Source organism: Quercus robur, chromosome 6 (assembly GCF_932294415.1).
Source record: "Quercus robur chromosome 6, dhQueRobu3.1, whole genome shotgun sequence".
Lineage (NCBI taxonomy): Eukaryota > Viridiplantae > Streptophyta > Magnoliopsida > Fagales > Fagaceae > Quercus > Quercus robur.
In genome coordinates, this window is record NC_065539.1 from 24,168,913 (window position 1) to 24,188,513 (window position 19,601).

The 19,601-nt window shown below is 38.0% G+C and overlaps 2 protein-coding genes across 2 annotated transcripts; both read left to right on the forward strand.

Annotated features, from left to right (window-relative positions):
* Nucleotides 1–1,245: 1,245 nt before the first annotated feature.
* On the forward strand, nucleotides 1,246–2,779 carry LOC126733324 (U-box domain-containing protein 27-like). The gene has a single exon (XM_050436562.1). The coding sequence runs from the start codon at nucleotides 1,351–1,353 to the stop codon at nucleotides 2,611–2,613; it is 1,263 nt and encodes a 420-aa protein (XP_050292519.1). The 5' UTR covers nucleotides 1,246–1,350; the 3' UTR covers nucleotides 2,614–2,779.
* A 13,101-nt stretch (nucleotides 2,780–15,880) lies between these two features.
* LOC126690020 (uncharacterized) lies at nucleotides 15,881–16,618 on the forward strand. Its single transcript, XM_050385165.1, has 3 exons — nucleotides 15,881–16,033; nucleotides 16,134–16,220; nucleotides 16,376–16,618. Exons 1-3 carry the CDS (start codon nucleotides 15,881–15,883, stop codon nucleotides 16,616–16,618), a joined length of 483 nt encoding a protein of 160 aa, XP_050241122.1.
* The last annotated feature ends 2,983 nt before the right edge of the window (nucleotides 16,619–19,601 follow it).

Consider the following 19,601-nt stretch of genomic DNA (forward strand, 5'->3'; position numbering starts at 1 on the left):
ACGGTCATTAAATTATTATTAATTTTTTTTTGCTAAACAACGGTCATTAAATTATTATTATTATTATTATTTTGCGAAACAACGGTCATTAAATTATTATTATTATTAAAAGGGTCATTAAAATTAAATGTACAAGACGAAGTAAGTAGGCTGGTTCTTTTATACTAGCTAGTATTTAAAAAGACATGACTAAGTACACAGAATAAACAGCTCACTTAGTCTTATCAAAAAAAAAAAAAAAAAGGAAACAGCTCTCTTAGTCAACAGTCTTCTGTATTTAAAATTAGGCTACAGTTGTGATGCTATAGAATGCAACCATATCCTCCAAGAAAGAAAAGGTATATATAGTTGAAAATTTTGTTGCATATGAATTTCAGAATCTATTACATCATCCATCATAAGAAAAAGGAGTTTTTGTAAATAAACAATTCAAAGTTTTTAAGAATCACTCAAAGTGTCTTGTGACAAACCCATTAGGGGACAGCACTTGTTTCTCCCCCACCCCCCAAAAATAAAAATAAATAAATAATCATTAACCCAAAAAAGAAAATAAGAAATAGAAAAAAAAAAAATAGTGGCCTTGTTGCCAATAAATTAAATACTCCACCAAAAAAAAGAAAAAGAAAAAAAAGAAGAGAAAATCAAAATCCCACTACCGCAAAAAATCAGAACTAACTCTCCCTACATTGATTTTGATATATTTTTTTTTCCTTTTGCTTTGGTCTCCAGCTCTCAGTCCTAACTCCTAACTCTCCTCAACGTACCAATGATGTAACCGGACCGACTAACTGAACCACATGTAGGCCCCACCCAAAAAAAAAAAAAGAAGAAGCTATTCATTGCTTTGTGGTCCCCACCACCCCCACGTTCTCGTTCCCATTATTTTCAGCCCTTAACGTCCTACCCTCCCACGTGTACCTCTCCCTCCAATTCCTAGCCTTTTATTTTCCCCGAGATTTCAGATTTCTACGAGAAAATGAAATCCAACGGTGGAAAACAAATAACGTAAGGTATAGGAAAACACACGCAATTAATACCCCAAAACTGAACTCGGAGTAAAGAAACAACCCATCAATCCGTCATTGACCAAAGACTAAAGGCCTAAAGAATAGAATAATACCATGAAAAATTCATATGATAATTAATAAAATAAAAAAAAGTTAAATAATGACGTCAGCGTACCTTTGACTCATTTTTCGCTCCTCCTTTAAACCCACCACTCTCTTGTCATCTCTATCTCCCCCCCCCCTCTCTCTCTCTCTCTTCCTTCTTTGTCTCTTTCTTTTGCTCCAAACTTTCTCGGTGAATTTTCTCGCCCTCCAAACAGAATTGTAAAAACTGAAAAAAAAAATGGTGAGGGATGACTTGTACATAACGGTGCCGAGTTTCTTCAGGTGTCCGATCTCGCTGGACGTGATGAAGTCACCGGTGAGTCTGTGCACCGGAGTGACTTACGATAGGTCCAGTATCCAGCGGTGGCTGGACAACGGTAACAACACGTGTCCGGCCACGATGCAAGTCCTTGACAGCAAGGAGATCGTCCCCAACCGCACACTACAGCGCCTAATCCAGATCTGGTCTGACTCGGTCCGTAAGGGCCGAGTTGACTCGCCCGAGTCACCTCCTTCTGTACCCTCGCTACACCAAGTGAAGGACCTAATCAAGGACCTGTCGAGCCAAACAGAAAGTAACAGTTCCTTGGAATCCTTGTCGAAGATTCTTTGCTTCGCGAGAGAATCGGAGGAGAACCGAAAGTCTCTGGCGAGAATGGACGGCTTCATTGTCACGCTCGTTGAATTTCTTGGCAATGCCGGTGAAGGAACGTGTAGAAATTACAACCACCATTTTCTTGAACAAGTGGTTATGGTTTTGGAATCGGTGCTGAGCAAAGTCGAAGAACAAGAGCAGCTGAGGGATTTGTTTTTGAAGACGGACCTCGATTCCTTAGCCTCAATTCTTCAGGTTTTACAGCAAGGAAGCACAGAGGCGAAAATCGCATCGGCTAGGGTTTTGGAAACAATCGCAAACGACGCGGAATCGAAGCTCATAATCGCAGAAAAGGAAAACTTATTAGAGGAATTACTGAAACTAATATCTCCAGAAAACGAATCATCTGTAATCGAAGCAGGACTGTCATGCTTGATCCGAATCTCAATGCCGAAACGAGCGAGATCGAAACTGGTCCAACTCGGGGCAATAAAATCGGTGGCGAAACTGATTTCGGATCCGAACCCGTCGTCAACGGTGTCGATAACAGAAAAATCGCTGAAGGTGATGGAAATGATGTCGTCGAGCAAAGAAGGTCGGTCGCAAATATGCGATGACGTGGCATGCATAGCGGCAATAGTCCAGAAGGTTCTGAAAGTATCGAGTGTAGCGACGGAGCACGCGGTGACGATACTGTGGAGCGTGTGTTACCTGTTCCGTGACCAAAAGGCACAAGACGTAGTAGCCAAAGCCAATGGCTTAACCAAGATTTTGTTGCTAATGCAAAGCAATTGCTCGCCTTCTGTTCGCCAAATGGCTGCTGATATGCTCAAGATCTTTCGTGTCAATTCCAAGTCTTGCCTTTCTAGTTACGATACTAAAACCACACATATCATGCCGTTTTGATGTCATACTGTGCCTCTACCTGTACCTGTGGAGCCCCTTAATTTGTAATTTTTTTCTTTTTTAGTTTTAGTTAGTGAAACTAGAAAATTTCTCTTTCTGTTTTAAGAGATGGAAAGGGGAAAAAGAATATTTTCATTTGTAAATCAAAAGGAAATTTTGGTTTTTAGTAGTTCAAGTTCAATACACGAGTTAAAAAAAAAAAAAAAAAAAAAATTCTTTTGATTTAGAATTATGGGGGTTTCGTTTCTTTTCTTGTAATAATTTGTATTCTGACTTTTTTTTTTTTTTTTTTTTTAACATTGAATATTGCAAATTCAAGTTTTTAAGTTCTGTTTCTTGTATGGAAGTGAGAAGTTTGGGATTCTTCAAGTCACTGTAAATTGTATGAATACAGGATGTTGAAATATAGAGAGTGAACAATTTTATAATGACAAGGTCCTCCGTGCCCATGAGCAAAAATTCTGGTCTCGGAGGAAGAGAAAATTCAACACCAATTGTTACAATGGAAGAGGAACAATATTGTTAATGCAAGTGAAAACCAAAATAGTTTTGGTAAAAATTTCTTTTTATCTAAACCAAAACATCCTCAAAATAAAAATCAAATTTCTTTTTTTTTGCTTTTCTTGGGTTTTCAGAAGTATTGGGTTTTTTGTTGTCTGGAAATGTTACTAGAAAAAATGAAAAAGGTAATTGAAATGAAATAAAAATAAAATTGGGCAAAAAACATAGATAGGATGAGCAACTCTGAGAGCAGAATATGTTGGATGTTTATAAACATTATCATCTGGGGAGGGGATATCGAATAAACATGTGATAGATGAAAAGGCTGGAAACTTAACGACAGAGAGTACAACTTTGGGTAGATCTTTGATTGATTAATTAGAAATAAAGCAAACCAAAATTTAGAGCAAGACAGGGAGACAGTGTGCCGCATTAGCTGAAATGGGTTTTGCTTTGCTGACTGTAATGTTAAACTTTCTCTTTCGCTTAAAAATTGTTTGATTGCACGAAGGAATGAAAGTGATCGGAATCCTAATCGAAAAAGAAATGTCTTAAAAAGAGAGAAAGATATACAAGTTTGACCATTCCAATTCCATGACTACTAGTACTATAATAAGAAAATAAAATAGGCCATTGAGAATGCACTCCATCATAATAAAAAAAATTAATTCATACTCTCGGACATATAATAAAACTAAGGAAACATGTGTAGCCAAAGCTAGTTTGTTCTTTATTGAATTTTTTTTGTTTTTTATTGTCTTAGAGGGGATTGGAAAGGTGGGGAGGAATTGGTTTCAACTTTCAACATGCAATGAAAAAGTTGGGGAGGACGGTTCCCCAAGCACTTCAGAGGACCTCTACTTTTTCTTTTTAATGTTCTCATTCTTTTTTCTTTTTTAGCATTATAGTATATATGTATGTAGGTCGTATTTGCGCATTGGATCATGTGTGCTTTGATGACCACTATTGTAATATGTTTTTTGGAATGCAAAATTTCGGTCGTTTTTAGTGGATGTGTCATGATTCCATGGGGGGTACCATGTTGGGACATGGACATCTCACGTGACCTTCTCCGCAATTTTGAAGAAAAAACACCCATGGGGCAATTTCATACCGAAGCCCTGATAGGGGAAAAACAAATTATTATATATAAAATTAAAAAAATTTCCTGATTTTTTTACCTTTAAAAGAATGGACAAAGTTTGGTTATAGATTAAGGTTACAACTTCACTTAATATCTTTTTATTAGAAGTGAATTTTGACAAAGGGATAATTACAGTAAACCCACCTGAGGTTAGACCCGATAACACTATGCCTACCCGTGGTTCAAAACTTATCACTTTGCCCACCTGAGGTGCCTTCCGTTAGGGCTTTGTTACCCACCTCTCCGTTTGCCGTTAGAAAAACACATTTTTAAAGAAAAACAAACATAACAAAGATCAAAAAGTTAGGACTTCTTATTCCTTAAGAACTTCTTTGAGAACAAAACACAGGAATAACACAAATCAAATGCTATTCCTGATTAAAAGTGATATCATTGAGCATTTGTTTTTTTTTTTATAGATCTCTCCAACTTTTATTCAAACCAAACCAAACCCAAAAAAAAAAAAAAAAATTCCAAATCCCAGAAAACACAAGCCACAAATCCAGAAAAAAAATCAGATCGCGTCGGCAAGATCGCGCCGTCGCGCAGGCGAGATCGCGACGTTGATCGCGATCGCGCCATCGCGAGATCGCGACGTCGATCGCGATCGCGCCATCGCGAGATCGCGACGTCGATCGCGATCGCGCCATCGCGAGATCGCGACGTCGATCGCGATCGCGCCGTCGATCACGATCTCGATCTGGCGCGATCTCGCCTTCGATCGCGATCTCGATCCGGCGCGATGTCGCGAAGGCGAGATCGTGCCGTCGATCGCGATCTCGCGAAGGCGAGATCGCGACGTCGATCGCGATCTCGCCTTCGCGAGATCGCGTCGTCGGGAGATAGCGACGTTGATCGCGAGATCGCCTTCGCGAGATCGCGCCGGCGAGATATGATTTTTTCCTGGATTTGTGGCTTGTGTTTGGTTTGGTTTGGTTTGAATTTTCTGGGATTTGGAATTTTTTTTTTTTTTTTGGGGTTTGGTTTGGTTTGAATTTTCTGGGATTTGGAATTTTTTTTTTTTTTTTTTTGGGTTTGGTTTGGCTTGAATAAAAGTTGGAGAGATCTATAAAAAAAACAAAAATAAAAAAACAAATGCTCAATGATATCACTTTTAATCAGGAATAGCATTTGATCTGTGCTATTCCTGTGTTTTGTTCTCAAAGAAGTTCTTAAGGAATAAGAAGTCCTAACTTTTTGATCTTTGTTATGTTTGTTTTTCTTTAAAAATGTGTTTTTCTAACGGCAAATGGAGAGGTGGGTAACAGAGTCCTAACGGAAGGCACCTCAGGTGGGCAAAGTGATAAGTTTTGAACCACGGGTAGGCATAGTGTTATCGGGCCTAACCTCAGGTGGGTTTACTGTAATTATCCCTTTGACAAATTTACTATTGAATTACATTTTCTTCTGATTTCCTTCATGCTTAAAAAATTTCAAGAAAATTAAAGTTCAATAGTATATCATCAATCAATTGTTTAAATTGTAAGTTTTTGTAGTAATAAATTATGCATAAAAAATAAGTTTATGGATCATATAGTAAATAATATCCGATTGGTACTGATGAAGCTAAATTCGTCAATTGATTGGTTTGTCCAGACAGAATCTGATGAAAATGACCTCGCTCCCTGCACAAGTATAATAAGAGGGTTTCTCTCTAAAGGGTCATTGGCGTGGTGCCAGCCAATGAACCTCTAATGATAAAGTTAGATGTTTGATGAGAGAGTAAGAAATGAGAATAATATAATGTATGTTGTCTGTACATTTGTTTAAGTTTTTAGGTGATTTATATAGGTCTCTGTCGTTCTAGCTGTTGGAGGTTTTCAATGGTTGCTTAAATGCCTTCTTGTAACACCTCTAGTGATTTAATGAGGTGATTTGAAGACCCTTCCAATGGGCATGTTTGTGCGTTCGTCAATGTGTAATGGTTCATGCATTGAATGCTTTCTTATGGCGTTTTGGTCATCCGGTGATCTCTCTAGACGATGGGAATTTCTAGGTTCATCATTTACCCTCTATTCCGTGATTGTCATTACATGTAATGACGATCTTAGGAATGCGAAAGGTCACCCCATGCTAGGCGTGGCTTTTGAGATTCCGTTTCTTTCACATTTAATGCGATGTGATGGCGTTGCATGTGTCCTGGCCACGTGTTTCTTGTTGATTGGTTGGACATGGTGTGCCTCTCGATGAGACCTTTCATTTTCCCACGATTTTTCAGTTTTCAGAACAATTTTTTTAAGAACCCTTGCTTCTCTTCTCTCTTCGTTACTTTTTCTGTTTCTTTTCCACTTCTTCTGCAAATTCTCTTCCTTTGAACTTGAGTCTCTTAGCTTCCTTTCTCAGGTTTGATTTTTCCTCTTTTTGCTTAAGTTCTATTCCTTTTCATGCGTTAATGGTTGATTATTCTAAAATTAGGCATATATGTCCTTCTGTTTCTTTCTTCTTTGCTCGTCTAAGGGCTTTTCTTGTGTCTTCGAGTGGTCATCGCCCCCACGTTGGTCTTTTTGTCTCTAGGGATAGTGCGTTTAGGCTTGTTTTGACCAACTGGTACCCCTTATTGCATTGTTCCCTAAATTGGTATCATCTGTTGTGTGAGATGTCTAGGGTAGAGAGGGAAGGTTCTATGGTCAGGTCAAGTGAACTAGAGACAGGTTTATCGTCTAGTGATAAACCCATGGAAGTAGAGGTAGATACCGATGCTTCAAGACCTTCTTTCTTAAAACCTGATTCTCTAAAGGCTTCATCCTCTTCCAAAGCTAGGGCCTTTCATGCCCTCAAGGAGAAGTGCAATTTGGACCGAGAACCCCTTTTTAGGTTTAGGGATATGTTCCAATTTCCAAATGAGACCAAGATTCGTCTGACTGATCAAGATGAAAAAGCTTGCTTCTTCGCACACAGTGAAGTGTGTTTTTATGAGGCCACGTTTTTTAGAGGTCTTAGGTTCCTCGTCCACCCTTTTATAATGGAACCCCTTCATCATTTGAATATAGTTCCTGGGCAACTTATGCCGATCTCATGGAGGATCGTTATTAGACTTATGGAGATACGGTTGATTGTCCCTGACAGGGATATGATTAGGTTGGACGAGTTTGTACACCTATATCGTTTGAAAAAAATCAAAAGAGTTTGGGTATTACGAACTTGTACCTTAGGATAAGAAAGCTAGGCTCATTGTTGATTTCCCCTTGTCCTTCCATTATTGGAAGTCTAGATATTTCTTTGTTTTTGGTGGTGGTAGGGAGACTTGTAGGGAATTTAACCAAAATCCCAACCTGTGAGAAACAAAACAAATAGAGAAAACACACGCCAAAGAAAACAATCACACGCACAATACAATATTTACGTGGTTCGGCAATTTGCCTACGTCCACGGAGTTGCAGGGATTTCACTATTATCAGGGAAAATACAATAGTGTGCAAGAACACTCTCAAAAAACCCAATTCCCAATTACACCCTAACTCTCTCACATGGCTGCACATGCTAGGTTATTGGGAATCATTACTATTGCACACGGCTTGCACTACTACTCAAACCTAATATATATATATATATATATATATATGTCAAAGTCGGCTGATGAGGTTCCTATTACAAATAGGATTCGGTCAACTAAGGTGACTTAGACTGACTTGGGCTTGTGGTAATTCAAGCCACACACGGGCCCACTTCAACAAATCTCCACCTTGGCTTGAAATTGATCAAGCTACACTAGCAAACTCCTCCATCACCTCCACCTTAGCCCTTAAGGCTCACAAGCTGCAAACATCAACCACAATCCTCCATAACACAATCCCTCATCCCTGTAACTCATCCTCCTGTCCTCAAGTTAGAAGACCAATTGAAGTTGCACACAGCTTCAACTTCTCAATAGTGACACCCTTAGTCAACATGTCTGCCGAGTTCTTAGATCCACAAATCTTCTTAAGTATTACCAGCTTATCTTCAACAAGATAACAGATAAAGTGGTATTTTGTCTGTATGTGCTTCGACTTTGAATGAAAAGCCGAATTTTTGGCAAGAAAGATTGCACTCTAACTGTCACTGTGTAGAATGCCCATCTCCCGCTTCTTACCCAATTCATCTAAGAAACCATGTAGCCAAATCATCTCCTTTCCAGCTTCAGTTGCTGCAACATACTGAGCTTCTGTAGTAGACAAAGTGACAATCTTTTGCAGATTTGAAGCCCATAATATAGTTGTACCACCCAGAGTAAAATCAAACCCAGTAGTACTCTTTCTACTATCAATATCACCAGCAAAATCAGCATCTACATAACCCTGCAGTTTCAAGCTTGCACCTGTGAACCAAAGACATGTATCTGATGAACCTTTCAAATATCTCAGAATCCACTTGACTGCCACCCAATGCTGCTTTCCAGGCCTACTCATGAATCTACTCACAACTCCCACTGCATGTGCAATGTCTGGCCTTGTACACACCATAGCATACATCAAGCTGCCAATAGCTGAGGCATAGGGCACCTTGCTCATGTAGTCCCTTTCTTCTTCTGTTTTCGGGGACTGTTCTTTACTTAGTTTGAAATGACTACCCAAGGGTGTGCTCACTGGTTTAGCTTCATTCATGTTGAACCTGCTGAGAACTTTCTTCACATACTTTGACTGTGAAAGTTTCAATGTACCATTAGCCTTGTCTCTAATGATTCTCATACAAAGGATTTGCTTTGCAGCTCCCAAATCCTTAATTGCAAACTGTTTGGACAATTGCTTCTTCAGATTATTAATCCCCTCAATGCTAGACCCTACAATAAGCATATCATCCACATACAACAATAATATAATGTAAGAATTGTCAAAAGACTTAGCATAGTAACAGTGATCAGCTTCACATCTCTTAAACCCAATTCTATGCATAAAACTGTCAAATTTCTTGTACCATTGCCTAAAAGCTTGTTTTAGGCCATACAAGCTCTTTCTCAGTTTGCAGACTAGATTCTCTTGTCCCTGAACAATGAACTCTTCTGGCTGAATCATGTAAAGGTCTTCCTCCAAGTCACCATGAAGGAATGCTGTCTTCACATCTAACTGCTCAAGATGTAAGTTTTCTGCAGCCACCATTCCCAGTACCAGTCTGATTGTTGACATCTTCACAACTGGAGAAAATATCTCTGTGTAGTCAATGCCTTCCTTCTGCTGGAACCCTTTAACAACTAATCTGGCCTTGTAACATTTGCTACCATCATGCTCATTCTTTATTCTGTATACCCACTTGTTGTGCAAAACCTTCTTTCCTACTAGCAATTCAGTCAGTTCCTATGTCTGATTCCCCAACAAGGAATCCATCTCATCCTTCATGGCTAACTCCCAGTTGTTTGAATTCTCATCTTGCAGGGCTTCATCATAACACTCTGGCTCACCACCATCAGTCAACAAGAGATAATTTAGAGTGGGTGAATAACGCTATGGAGGTCTAATGTTCCTGGAAGATCTGCGGACTTCAGCTACAGGTGTACTCAGATCTACCTGTGAATTTGCATTCTCCTTCTCTTCTTCACCCCTTTTCTGGACAGTACCTTCAGTCAATTCATCTAAGTTTACAAACTCAGATTTCTTTTGATTTATCTCTGTCACATCTAACACTACAGTTGACATGTCCTTGTATATAACCTGTTCATTAAATATTACATTTCTACTTTGATGATTTTCCTGTTTTGTTTATCCCAAAACCTATAGGCAAATTTCTCATCACCATAGCCAATGAAAAAACATATTTTAGACTTTGTATCAAGTTAACTACGAGCATCAGAATCAATATGAATATAAGAAACACAACCAAAAACTTTTAAATGTGAAAATTTTACCTCTTTACCACTCCAAACCTCCTCAGGAAGTCTGAACTCCATGGGAACTGATGGTCCTCGGCTTATCAGGTAAGCTACAGTGCTAACAGCATCAGCCCAAAAATTTTTTGGTAGTCCAGCATGCAACCTCATACTCTTAGCATGCTCATTGAGAGTTCTGTTCATGCACTCAGCCACACCATTCTGCTGTGGTGTCCTAGGAATGGTCTTCTCCATCCTAATTCCCTGTGCAGCACAATACTCACTAAACCCTCCATCTATGTACTCTCCTCTATTATCTGACCTCAAACATTTTACTTTTAAACTTGTTTCTGTCTCAACCATGGCCTTCCACTTCTTAAAAATTTCAAATACATCAGATTTATTTTTCAGAAAATAAACCCATACCTTTCTACTTGAGTCATCAATGAAAGTGATGTAGTACCTTGAATCTCCAAGGGATGCAACCGGAGAAGGCCCCCACAAATCAGTGTGTACTAACTCCAATTTTTCAGCCTTCGGTGTCCTACCAATTTTCAAGAAGCTCACTTTTTTCTGCTTTCCTAAGATGCAACTTTCACACATGTCAAAATTAATGGACTTCAATTCTGGTAGTTTTCCTTTTGACAGCAACATCTTCATCCCTTTCTCACTCATGTGACCAAGTCTGCGGTGCCATAGGCTTGTATCAGTACTTGCATTAGCAACTGCAATTGTGTCTCTTGGACTTGAGGTCATGTACAGAGTACCAATTTTCTTTCCACAAGCCAATACCCTAGCTCCCTTTGTAACCTTCCAAGTACCACCAACAAATAGTATTGCATGTCCTTCATCATCAAGTTGTCCAACAGAAATCAGATTCCTCCTCAGGTTAGGAATATGTCGAACCTTCTCTAGTAACCAAACAGACCCATTGGGCAATAATATCCAAACATCTCCCATACCAACAACATCCAAGGTTGAACCATCAGCCAAATACACCTTACCAAAATCACCTGCAACATAATTCTGTATGATTTCTCGGTGTGGAATGGTATGAAACGAAACTCCTGAATCCAAAACCCAATCATCAAGTGGACTGTCTACTGCAAGAAGTAATGCATCCTGTACCTCTTATGTTACAGCATTAGCAGAATCATCTCCATTTTTCTTCTTAGGACTTTTGCATTGATTCCTAAAGTGACCTGTTTTCCCACAGTTCCAGCATTGTACTTGTTGGCCTGATCTAGATTTGCTTCTGTTCCGATTAGAATTTTTGGATTTTGATCTGCCTCGGTTTGAATTTCTGTTATTACCTTTGCCTCTTGTCTCAAGGTTTAGGGCAGAACCAGATCCTGAGGTTTCGCCTGCATCTTTTCTGCGAATCTCCTCAGCCAGAATTAAATCTCGTATGTCATTGTACTTCAGCTTTTCTTTTCCTGTAGAATTGCTTATTGCCATCCTCATTGCCTCCCAACTGTTTGACAAAGAAGCCAAGACGATTAGAGCACGAATCTCATCATCAAAATCAATTTCTACAGACGACAATTGATTTGTGATAGTATTAAATTCATTCAGATGTTGTGCTACTGATGCATTCTCTGCCATCTTCAAATTGAACAATTTCTTCATCAGATGCACCTTGTTGTTTGCGGACGGCTTTTCATACATACCGGACAAAGCCTTTATTAAATCTGCTGTGGTCTTCTCCTTTACAACATTGTGTGCAACAGACCTAGACAGAGTTAACCTAATAACTCCCAATACCTGTCTGTCAAGAAGAGCCCATTCCTCAGCCTTCATAGCCTCAAGTTTTTCCCCTAGAAGCGGTAGATGCAACTTCCTCCCATAGAGGTAATCCTCGATTTGCATCCTCCAAAATCCAAAGTCTGTGCCATCAAACTTTTCTATTCCAAACGCCTTTCCTGCTTCCTCTACCATTGCTCCCACTCAAACCTAACCCTAGGCTCTGATACCAGTTGTAGGGAATTTAATCAAAATCCCAACCTGTGAGAAACAAAACAAATAGAGAAAACACACGCCAAAGAAAACAATCACACGCACAACACAATATTTACATGGTTCGGCAATTTGCCTACGTCCATGGAGTTGCAGGGATTTCACTATTATCAGGGAAAATACAATAGTGCGCAAGAACACTCTCAAGAAACCCAATTCCCAATTACACCCTAACTCTCTCACACGACTGCACATGCTAGGTTATTGGGAATCATTACTATTGCACACGGCTTGCACTACTACTCAAACCTAATATATATATATATATATATATGTCAAAGTCGGTTGATGAGGTTCCTATTACAAATAGGATTCGGTCAACTAAGGTGACTTAGACTGACTTGGGCTTGTGGCAATTCAAGCCACACACGGGCCCACTTCAACAAGACTCCCTCTGACGACTTTTGGGGTGATGTTCCTAGGCTACTGTATAGATGGGGGACCTCAAAACTTGGTGCGTTGTTTTTCGTGAGAAATCTTTTGATGATTTTTTATTTTGTTGTCCAATTGCAGTTCTAAATCTTTTTCATTTTTTTGTCATTTCTCAGCTAAAGCTCGTCCAAAGTTGAAAAGCAGGTATAAGGATCGAGTTAAGGCAGCTTCTGACGACGCAAGGACTATTGACAACTTTAACGATCTTATGGATCCTCAGACTCTATACCGCCATTTCTTGGGTCCTGAGCCTTCTCCATTCGTCTTAAGAGCTATAGAGAAAGAGGAAAAAAGTAAGTTTTGTTGAAAAACTTTATGTTCGAGTATAGTTTTATCCATATGTTTTGTGCTAACTCTACTTCATATTGTTGCTTCAGAGATGATGACTAGGTTTAACCAGAACATGTATGCATGAATAAAGGCCAAGAAGAATGAGCCTTTGTCTAGCATTGGTTAGAAAAGGTCGAGGGTGGCTGAGAAGGAGGTTGTTGAGACGACCTCGTCTGTCCCGGTTCCTCTAGAAACTAGGGTTGCTTTCCCAACAATTTCCCTTGAAGAAATCACTCCTCGTCAAAAGAAAGCTCGTGATAGTGATTGAGGAAAAAGCAAGACTGATGCTAGCATCTAGGAGAAAATATCCCTATATTTTGGGCTAATTCCCATTTTGGTCTCCACTTTTTTAGAGCTCCTATTTTGGTCCTTCAATTTTTTAAATTGTTTTCAATTTAGTCCTTAATATCATCTCACTAACGAAAAGTGCTTATATGGCACACAGAATGTCTATGTGGCCATTAAAATAATAAAAAGTTAGAATTTGATTTTAATAAATCAATTTATCAATTTTAACAAAATTAAAAACCAAAAAACACATGAATTCAGATATGGTCTTATTGGTTCTTACCTTCGAAATTATTGAAATACCCTTGAAAACTTATAAACGACCAAAAAATACCCCTAAACTTATTTTTTTTTTTAATCAAAGTACCCACGAATGCGGCCTGTCATCCTAGCAACCAACATGAGTGCATGTAAGGCCCTATTTGGTTCTAAAAATTGGTGTATTTGCTTTTCATTTTCTCTTTTTTTGTATTCAAATTCTAAAATTGTATATAGAGAAAAGGACCCATTTTTACATTTGAGAGTGTTTGGTAAATTATTTTGAATACATAATTTAAGTATAAAATTCATCATACACGGCTTGGTATTGTTTTCTATTTTTTTTAGAAAGTTACTTTTTTCACTTACACACGCTCACGTCAATCAGGTGGGACCCTTTGCGTTTTCACAGTATTTATGGAATTGCTACTGTATTCGTTTTCTATGAAAATGAAAACACTAAAAAAATGTTTTTATTTTTTGTATTCAAATTCAACTTTTAGGATACTGAAAATGACAACTAAGTACAAGTTTTTAAACCAAACAAGCTTTTTTTTTTTTGGTGGGTCCCTTTAAAACTAAAAATGAAAACAAAAAACACCATTTTTTTTTTCAGCTAACAAAATAGGCCCTAAGTTTTTTTGTTTTGTTTTGAGAGAGAGTTTCAACCTATGGTGTCCGCTTCTGATGATAACTCTTTATCATCAAACTAAGACTCTAATCAGTTTTTTGATGTAGGCGGGGATTGAACCCCAGATCTCTTATTCAACCATCAGAGACTTTACCAGTTGAGCTAGTTGGAATCCACTTTTTTTTTTGTTTTTTTTGATATGAACATAAGGGCACGTTATTTGCTCTTGGCTCCAATTTTGTTTTATTGGCGCATCATGTATGTAATGTGCACCTAGACTTTAATTGAAGTTTTAAATTTGAAGATAAAAAGGATCGTTGAAAGGATTCTACATCTACGCTGATTTTTGGGCCAAAATGGCCCAATACCATGTTTTTTTGAAATTTTTAGCAATAGAGCATTGTTTCGGAAATAATTTGGGATCTACCACTTTTTGTGGTACTCGAGCTTGGTGAGCTCGAGTACCACATTTTTCCATTCCACCATCGCCCTATATTCAAGGAGCCATATAGTGGCGTTTTTAAGCCCTATAGTGACGTTTTCGGGCCCTATAGCGGCGTTTTCCTGCAAAAAAAATTTTATAAGTCCTCATACCAGGTTCAAGGGGCCCTATAGTGGCATTTTTAAGCCCTATAGTGACGTTTTCGGGCCCTATAGCGGCGTTTTCCTGCAAAATTTTTTTATAAGTCCCCATACCAGGTTCAAGGGGCCCTATAGTGGCGTTTTTAAGCCCTATAGTGACGTTTTCGGTCCCTATAGCGGCGTTTTCCAGCAAATTTTTTTTATAAGTCCCCATACCAGGTTCAATGGGCCCTATAGTGGCGTTTTTAAGCCCTATAGTGACGTTTTTAAGCAACTGTTTTTTTTTTTTTTTTTTTTGAGAAGATGTTGACCAATGAAAAGGTGGTACTCGAGCTCACCAAGCTCGAGTACCACAAAAAGTGGTAGATCCCAAATTATTTTCGAAACAGTGCTCTGTTGCTAAAAATTTCAAAAAAACATGGTATTGGGCCATTTTGGCCCTAATTTTTGAACCAGAGTTGTATAACAGTTCTACTTTAAAATGTATTACTGTAATATCTTAGTTCTTTTTTTAACAAAGCAAGGAAATTTGAGATTTCTTTTTTGACTTCATTTTAGAGCTCATTGTTATGATTGGCATATTATCCAAAGCCAAAATAAAGGTTATGGAGTTTATCAAAAAAAAGAAAGAAATAAAGGTTATGGATGACATGTTTGGAAAGAAGAAAAAAACACGGAGATGTTTGATTGGACTGTCTATACTAAGGAAATAAGGCCAGGACTGTCATGCATTTCTGTTATATATTTATAAGTACCACACTGAAAAAAAAAAGTGTATTTTGATAGAATTTATACAAATAGATGAATGAAAAATTAAAGAACAAAATTATTAATAATTCAATACGGATTTCTTTGTTAAGCTATGGAAAGTGTTAATTATAAAAAAAAAAAAACCCAAACAAAAGATATTGAAATATGGAAAATTCAATTCAGTAAAAGAATCAATGAATAAAATTGCATTTATTAGAGCATTTACATTGGTCTCTTTAAAATTTTCTTCATTATTTATTATAAGAATCTATCCGTTTTGTTTTTTGTTTTTTGTTTTTTTTTTTTTTTAATCTTACTACATTTCTCCCTACTTCGGGAACAAAGAACTTTCCCAACACGTGCATCAAAGCATTCACATTGGTCTCCCTAACCACGTCTATCCCTAAATTTTGGTCCTATCCAACTTTAGGGAACTCAATGAGATTGCTCTTATCGTCTAATCTAAAAAGAATTAAGAGATCACTCGGTGAAGCTTTCACAAGCACCAATATATAAATAGCCATACAGCATGCATAACTTATAGAGGAAGAGAATCATGGATTTACTTAGAATTGTGGTTGCTCTTGTAACATTTTATCAAAAGTTATGTAGCCATGCAGTTGAAGCAATTAGTTTGTCAAAAGAAGAACATGCAAAATTGAAGAGAGAGCTCAAGAGTATAAACAAGCCCTCTGTTAAAACAATTAAGGTGAGAGAGAGAGAGAGAGAGAGAGAGAGAGAGAATTTTAATATATTCCAAGTAATGTAAGGTATTGATCCTAAAATTATTGATGTTTTCCTTTTCCCAGACTAAGCATGGAGACATCTACAATTGCGTAAATATATACAAGCAACCAGCTCTAAATCATCCATTACTCAAGAATCACAAAGTTCAGGTACGGAAACTACTTGTTCTAATATTAACATTTTTCATCTCAAACTTGTTAGCAATTGGAATATTATCTTCTTTTACTTTTGATGATATTTTCATAATATTTGTCTCGAGACAAACTAATTATTTCCTTTTCCTTTCTTTTATTTTCCTAAATAGATATCACCAAGTTCAGCTCTGTTGAGAAATTTAAGAGCATCCAGCAATAAACCTTCTTCAACAGTTAATCTTGTGAAAATAGGATTTGAAAATGGGTCCCCCGAAGCAGGAACAGTCCTCATGCAAAGAACTTCGAAAGAAGAGCTGATAAGAACTAAATCTCATTTTAGGAGACTCATCAATGTAGATGATGATTCAATCAAACCAGACGGCACTGGGTATGAAGTAAGTATTCTTATGTGATGTAATTTACTAATTATTTGGATATGAATAATTTTGTTTGTTCTTGGTACCCTTCTGTATATTTGTGATGTTTCCACGTACTTTTGGCCGAAAATCAACGAAAATAACAATGCAGGCTAAACAATGTTAGAAAACGTGTATATACCTATAGGATTGGTTCAATTCTCTTATCAAATCATCAGCAAACGAATTGATTGTTTTGCTCATATTGATGTTTGCTATTAGATAAAGACACATGAATCCACTTGACCACAACCTACCTTCCACATGCACACAGGGTTTAAATGCGGAGAGAGATATGTATATTCCAACTTAATAAAAAAACTTATGTTATCCTAATATAATTTTATAAGAAATTGTCAGAAATCAACACAACTATGATATTAGTCAGCTATTTTGATATATTAAACAACTATTTTTCCAATTTTCTTATTTTTGTACTTTCAAGGAAAAACCGGAAAAAAAAAATACATAAAATATATTTTCTTATATTATAATTTGATATCATATCTTTCATTCTATTCGAAATGTTTGGGATATATTGAATCTTTTCACCCTAAACTTTCCACACATTTATATTGTCCACCCACCTTTCAATTTGCTCAATTGATACCCCAATTTAAGATAATTATATCAATATCTCCCCTGCTTTAAATTGAATGATGATAATTTTAATTTTTCATTGAAACAAATGAGGAAAATTTAGTAATAATATCTAATTTTCATCCCATTTAACACCCAATTTAGACAATAGAGGACACATTGATACAATTTCTTCAAATTGGGGCATCAATCAAGCAAATTGATTGTTTGGTGGGAAACATTGTAAATGAGGTGAAAGTTTACTGATTTCTCTTAATTTTACACATAAAATATCATATGTTACATTTTTGATATATATATATATATATATATATTACATTAAGCTATCGTCCTCCTATTTATTTTATTTTTTTAAAATGGTAGATAAAAGAAAAATAACGCGGATTTAAACATAAAATTGTGAAATTTTCTTACCTGATATAAATAATAAACATGATGAATGATGGTCCCGAAAATATACACGTCCACCCAAGAAGGATGATAGACAAGGACGACGCTGAAAACAGCCCAGCCTAGGAAGAACTGCCTGACAAAGACTCAACCATCGTCCCTCAGTTATGACGAGGCGTTACAAAAGATAAATAATGATCTTCCGTACTGTTGGAAGAACATTCTATCCATTTAACACCCTACATGGGCGTTACAACTTCGGCAATGATTCCACCATTAAAGCAAAACCAACGGCTAAGAAGAGAGCGCCTATATATGTCCATTGATAAAACCCGACAAAAAGGTTCGCTAAAAAACTTTCTAATACATCCACATTACTTTCTTCAAACTCTAACTATTCTAACTTTGGCATCGGAGGCTTTGTGGTAGGCACCACACCGGTGACCGTACTTTCTTTTCAACTTGTCTCTGGATCAGGATAAGCTGTGGATGACTCCCATCTGGACGAACATCTCTACTGATGATTCAGGCATCATCAGTTTGGCACCGTCTGTAGGGATCGACTCTTGAGCACCCAGTTCAAGAACACAGTTCCATTCCAAGTTATAAGTTCAGATGGAGTCTAGCACCAACCCAGATCCTGCGGCATTGGCCCTACAAATTCAATCACTAGTAGCCACTGTGGAGGAACTCACCAAGCAAAACTAGGAGATGAGGCAATGGCTGTAGCAAGAAGATAACCACACGGGAATCAACAGGGACGACGATGAAGACCATCACAGGAGACGAACCAGCACTCTAGAAGAAGCAAATTCAGATTTCCTTAGGGAGATGAGGAAGGAGATGGACGAGCTGAGAAATGCTATCAAGGGAAAGACGGATCAAAGTTTGGATAGAATTTTCAGAAAGACGAATTCACCCTTTACCGTATCAGTCTAGGAGTGCCTGGTACCCTCCAAGTTTCGTCTACCCCAACTTGAGCCCTTTGACAGATTAAAAGATCCGTTGGACCATCTAAACACATTCAAGACAACCCTGGGTCTTTAGCAACCTCCTGATGAGATTCTGTGCCGCTCCTTTCCCACTACCCTTAATGGGGCAGCCAGGGAATGGTTCACCAAATTGCCAACGTCATCCATTGATAACTTCGAACAGCTAAGCAGCTCGTTCGTTCGTCATTTTGTTGGCGGACAACGTCCGAAAAGGATAGCTAATCATTTGCTCACGATCAAACAAGGTGAAAAGGAGACTTTGAGATCCTATGTAACGCGCTTCACATGAGGAATGCTGGAGGTAGATGAGTTAGATGATAAGGTGCAACTTATGACTTTTAAGGCAGGATTAAAGTCCAGAGATTTTATGGTTTCCTTGGCAAAAAATCCACCCAAGACGATGGCAGAGGCGCTATTGAAAGCACAAAAGTATATGAACGCTGAAGACGCTCTAGCAGCCATAGATGGAGTAGAAAAACCAAAGGAGAAGAATAAGGAAAAAGAAGACGATCGAAGAGGAAAAAAAAGAGATCGAGCTGACCGACGGAATGACGAAGGAAGTAGACGAAGAGATGACAAAAATCCTTGACCAATGAAGTTCACGCCTTTAGTGGGGCCCGTTGACCAGATCTTAACAGAAATAAGAGACGAACCATCTCTTAAATGGCCCAGGCCACTCCACTCATCACCTAGTGTGCGCGACAAGAAGAAATATTGCCGTTCTCACAAAGACCACAGGCATTACACAGAGGATTTCCGAGATCTGAAGGAGCAGATAGAAGAACTTATACGGAAAGGGAAACTACAAAGTATGTGAAAAGGGGAGATTTCAGCAAATCCAGCAAGAAGGATCAGCATGGAGGTTCCCAAAGAGATGAAGATCACCCACCACCTTGTCCACAAAGTGCACTAGGGGAGATAAAAACTATCACGGGAGGACCAACCACAGGGGGATCATTCAGATCCCTCAGAAAGTCACACCAAAGGCAAGTAAAAAG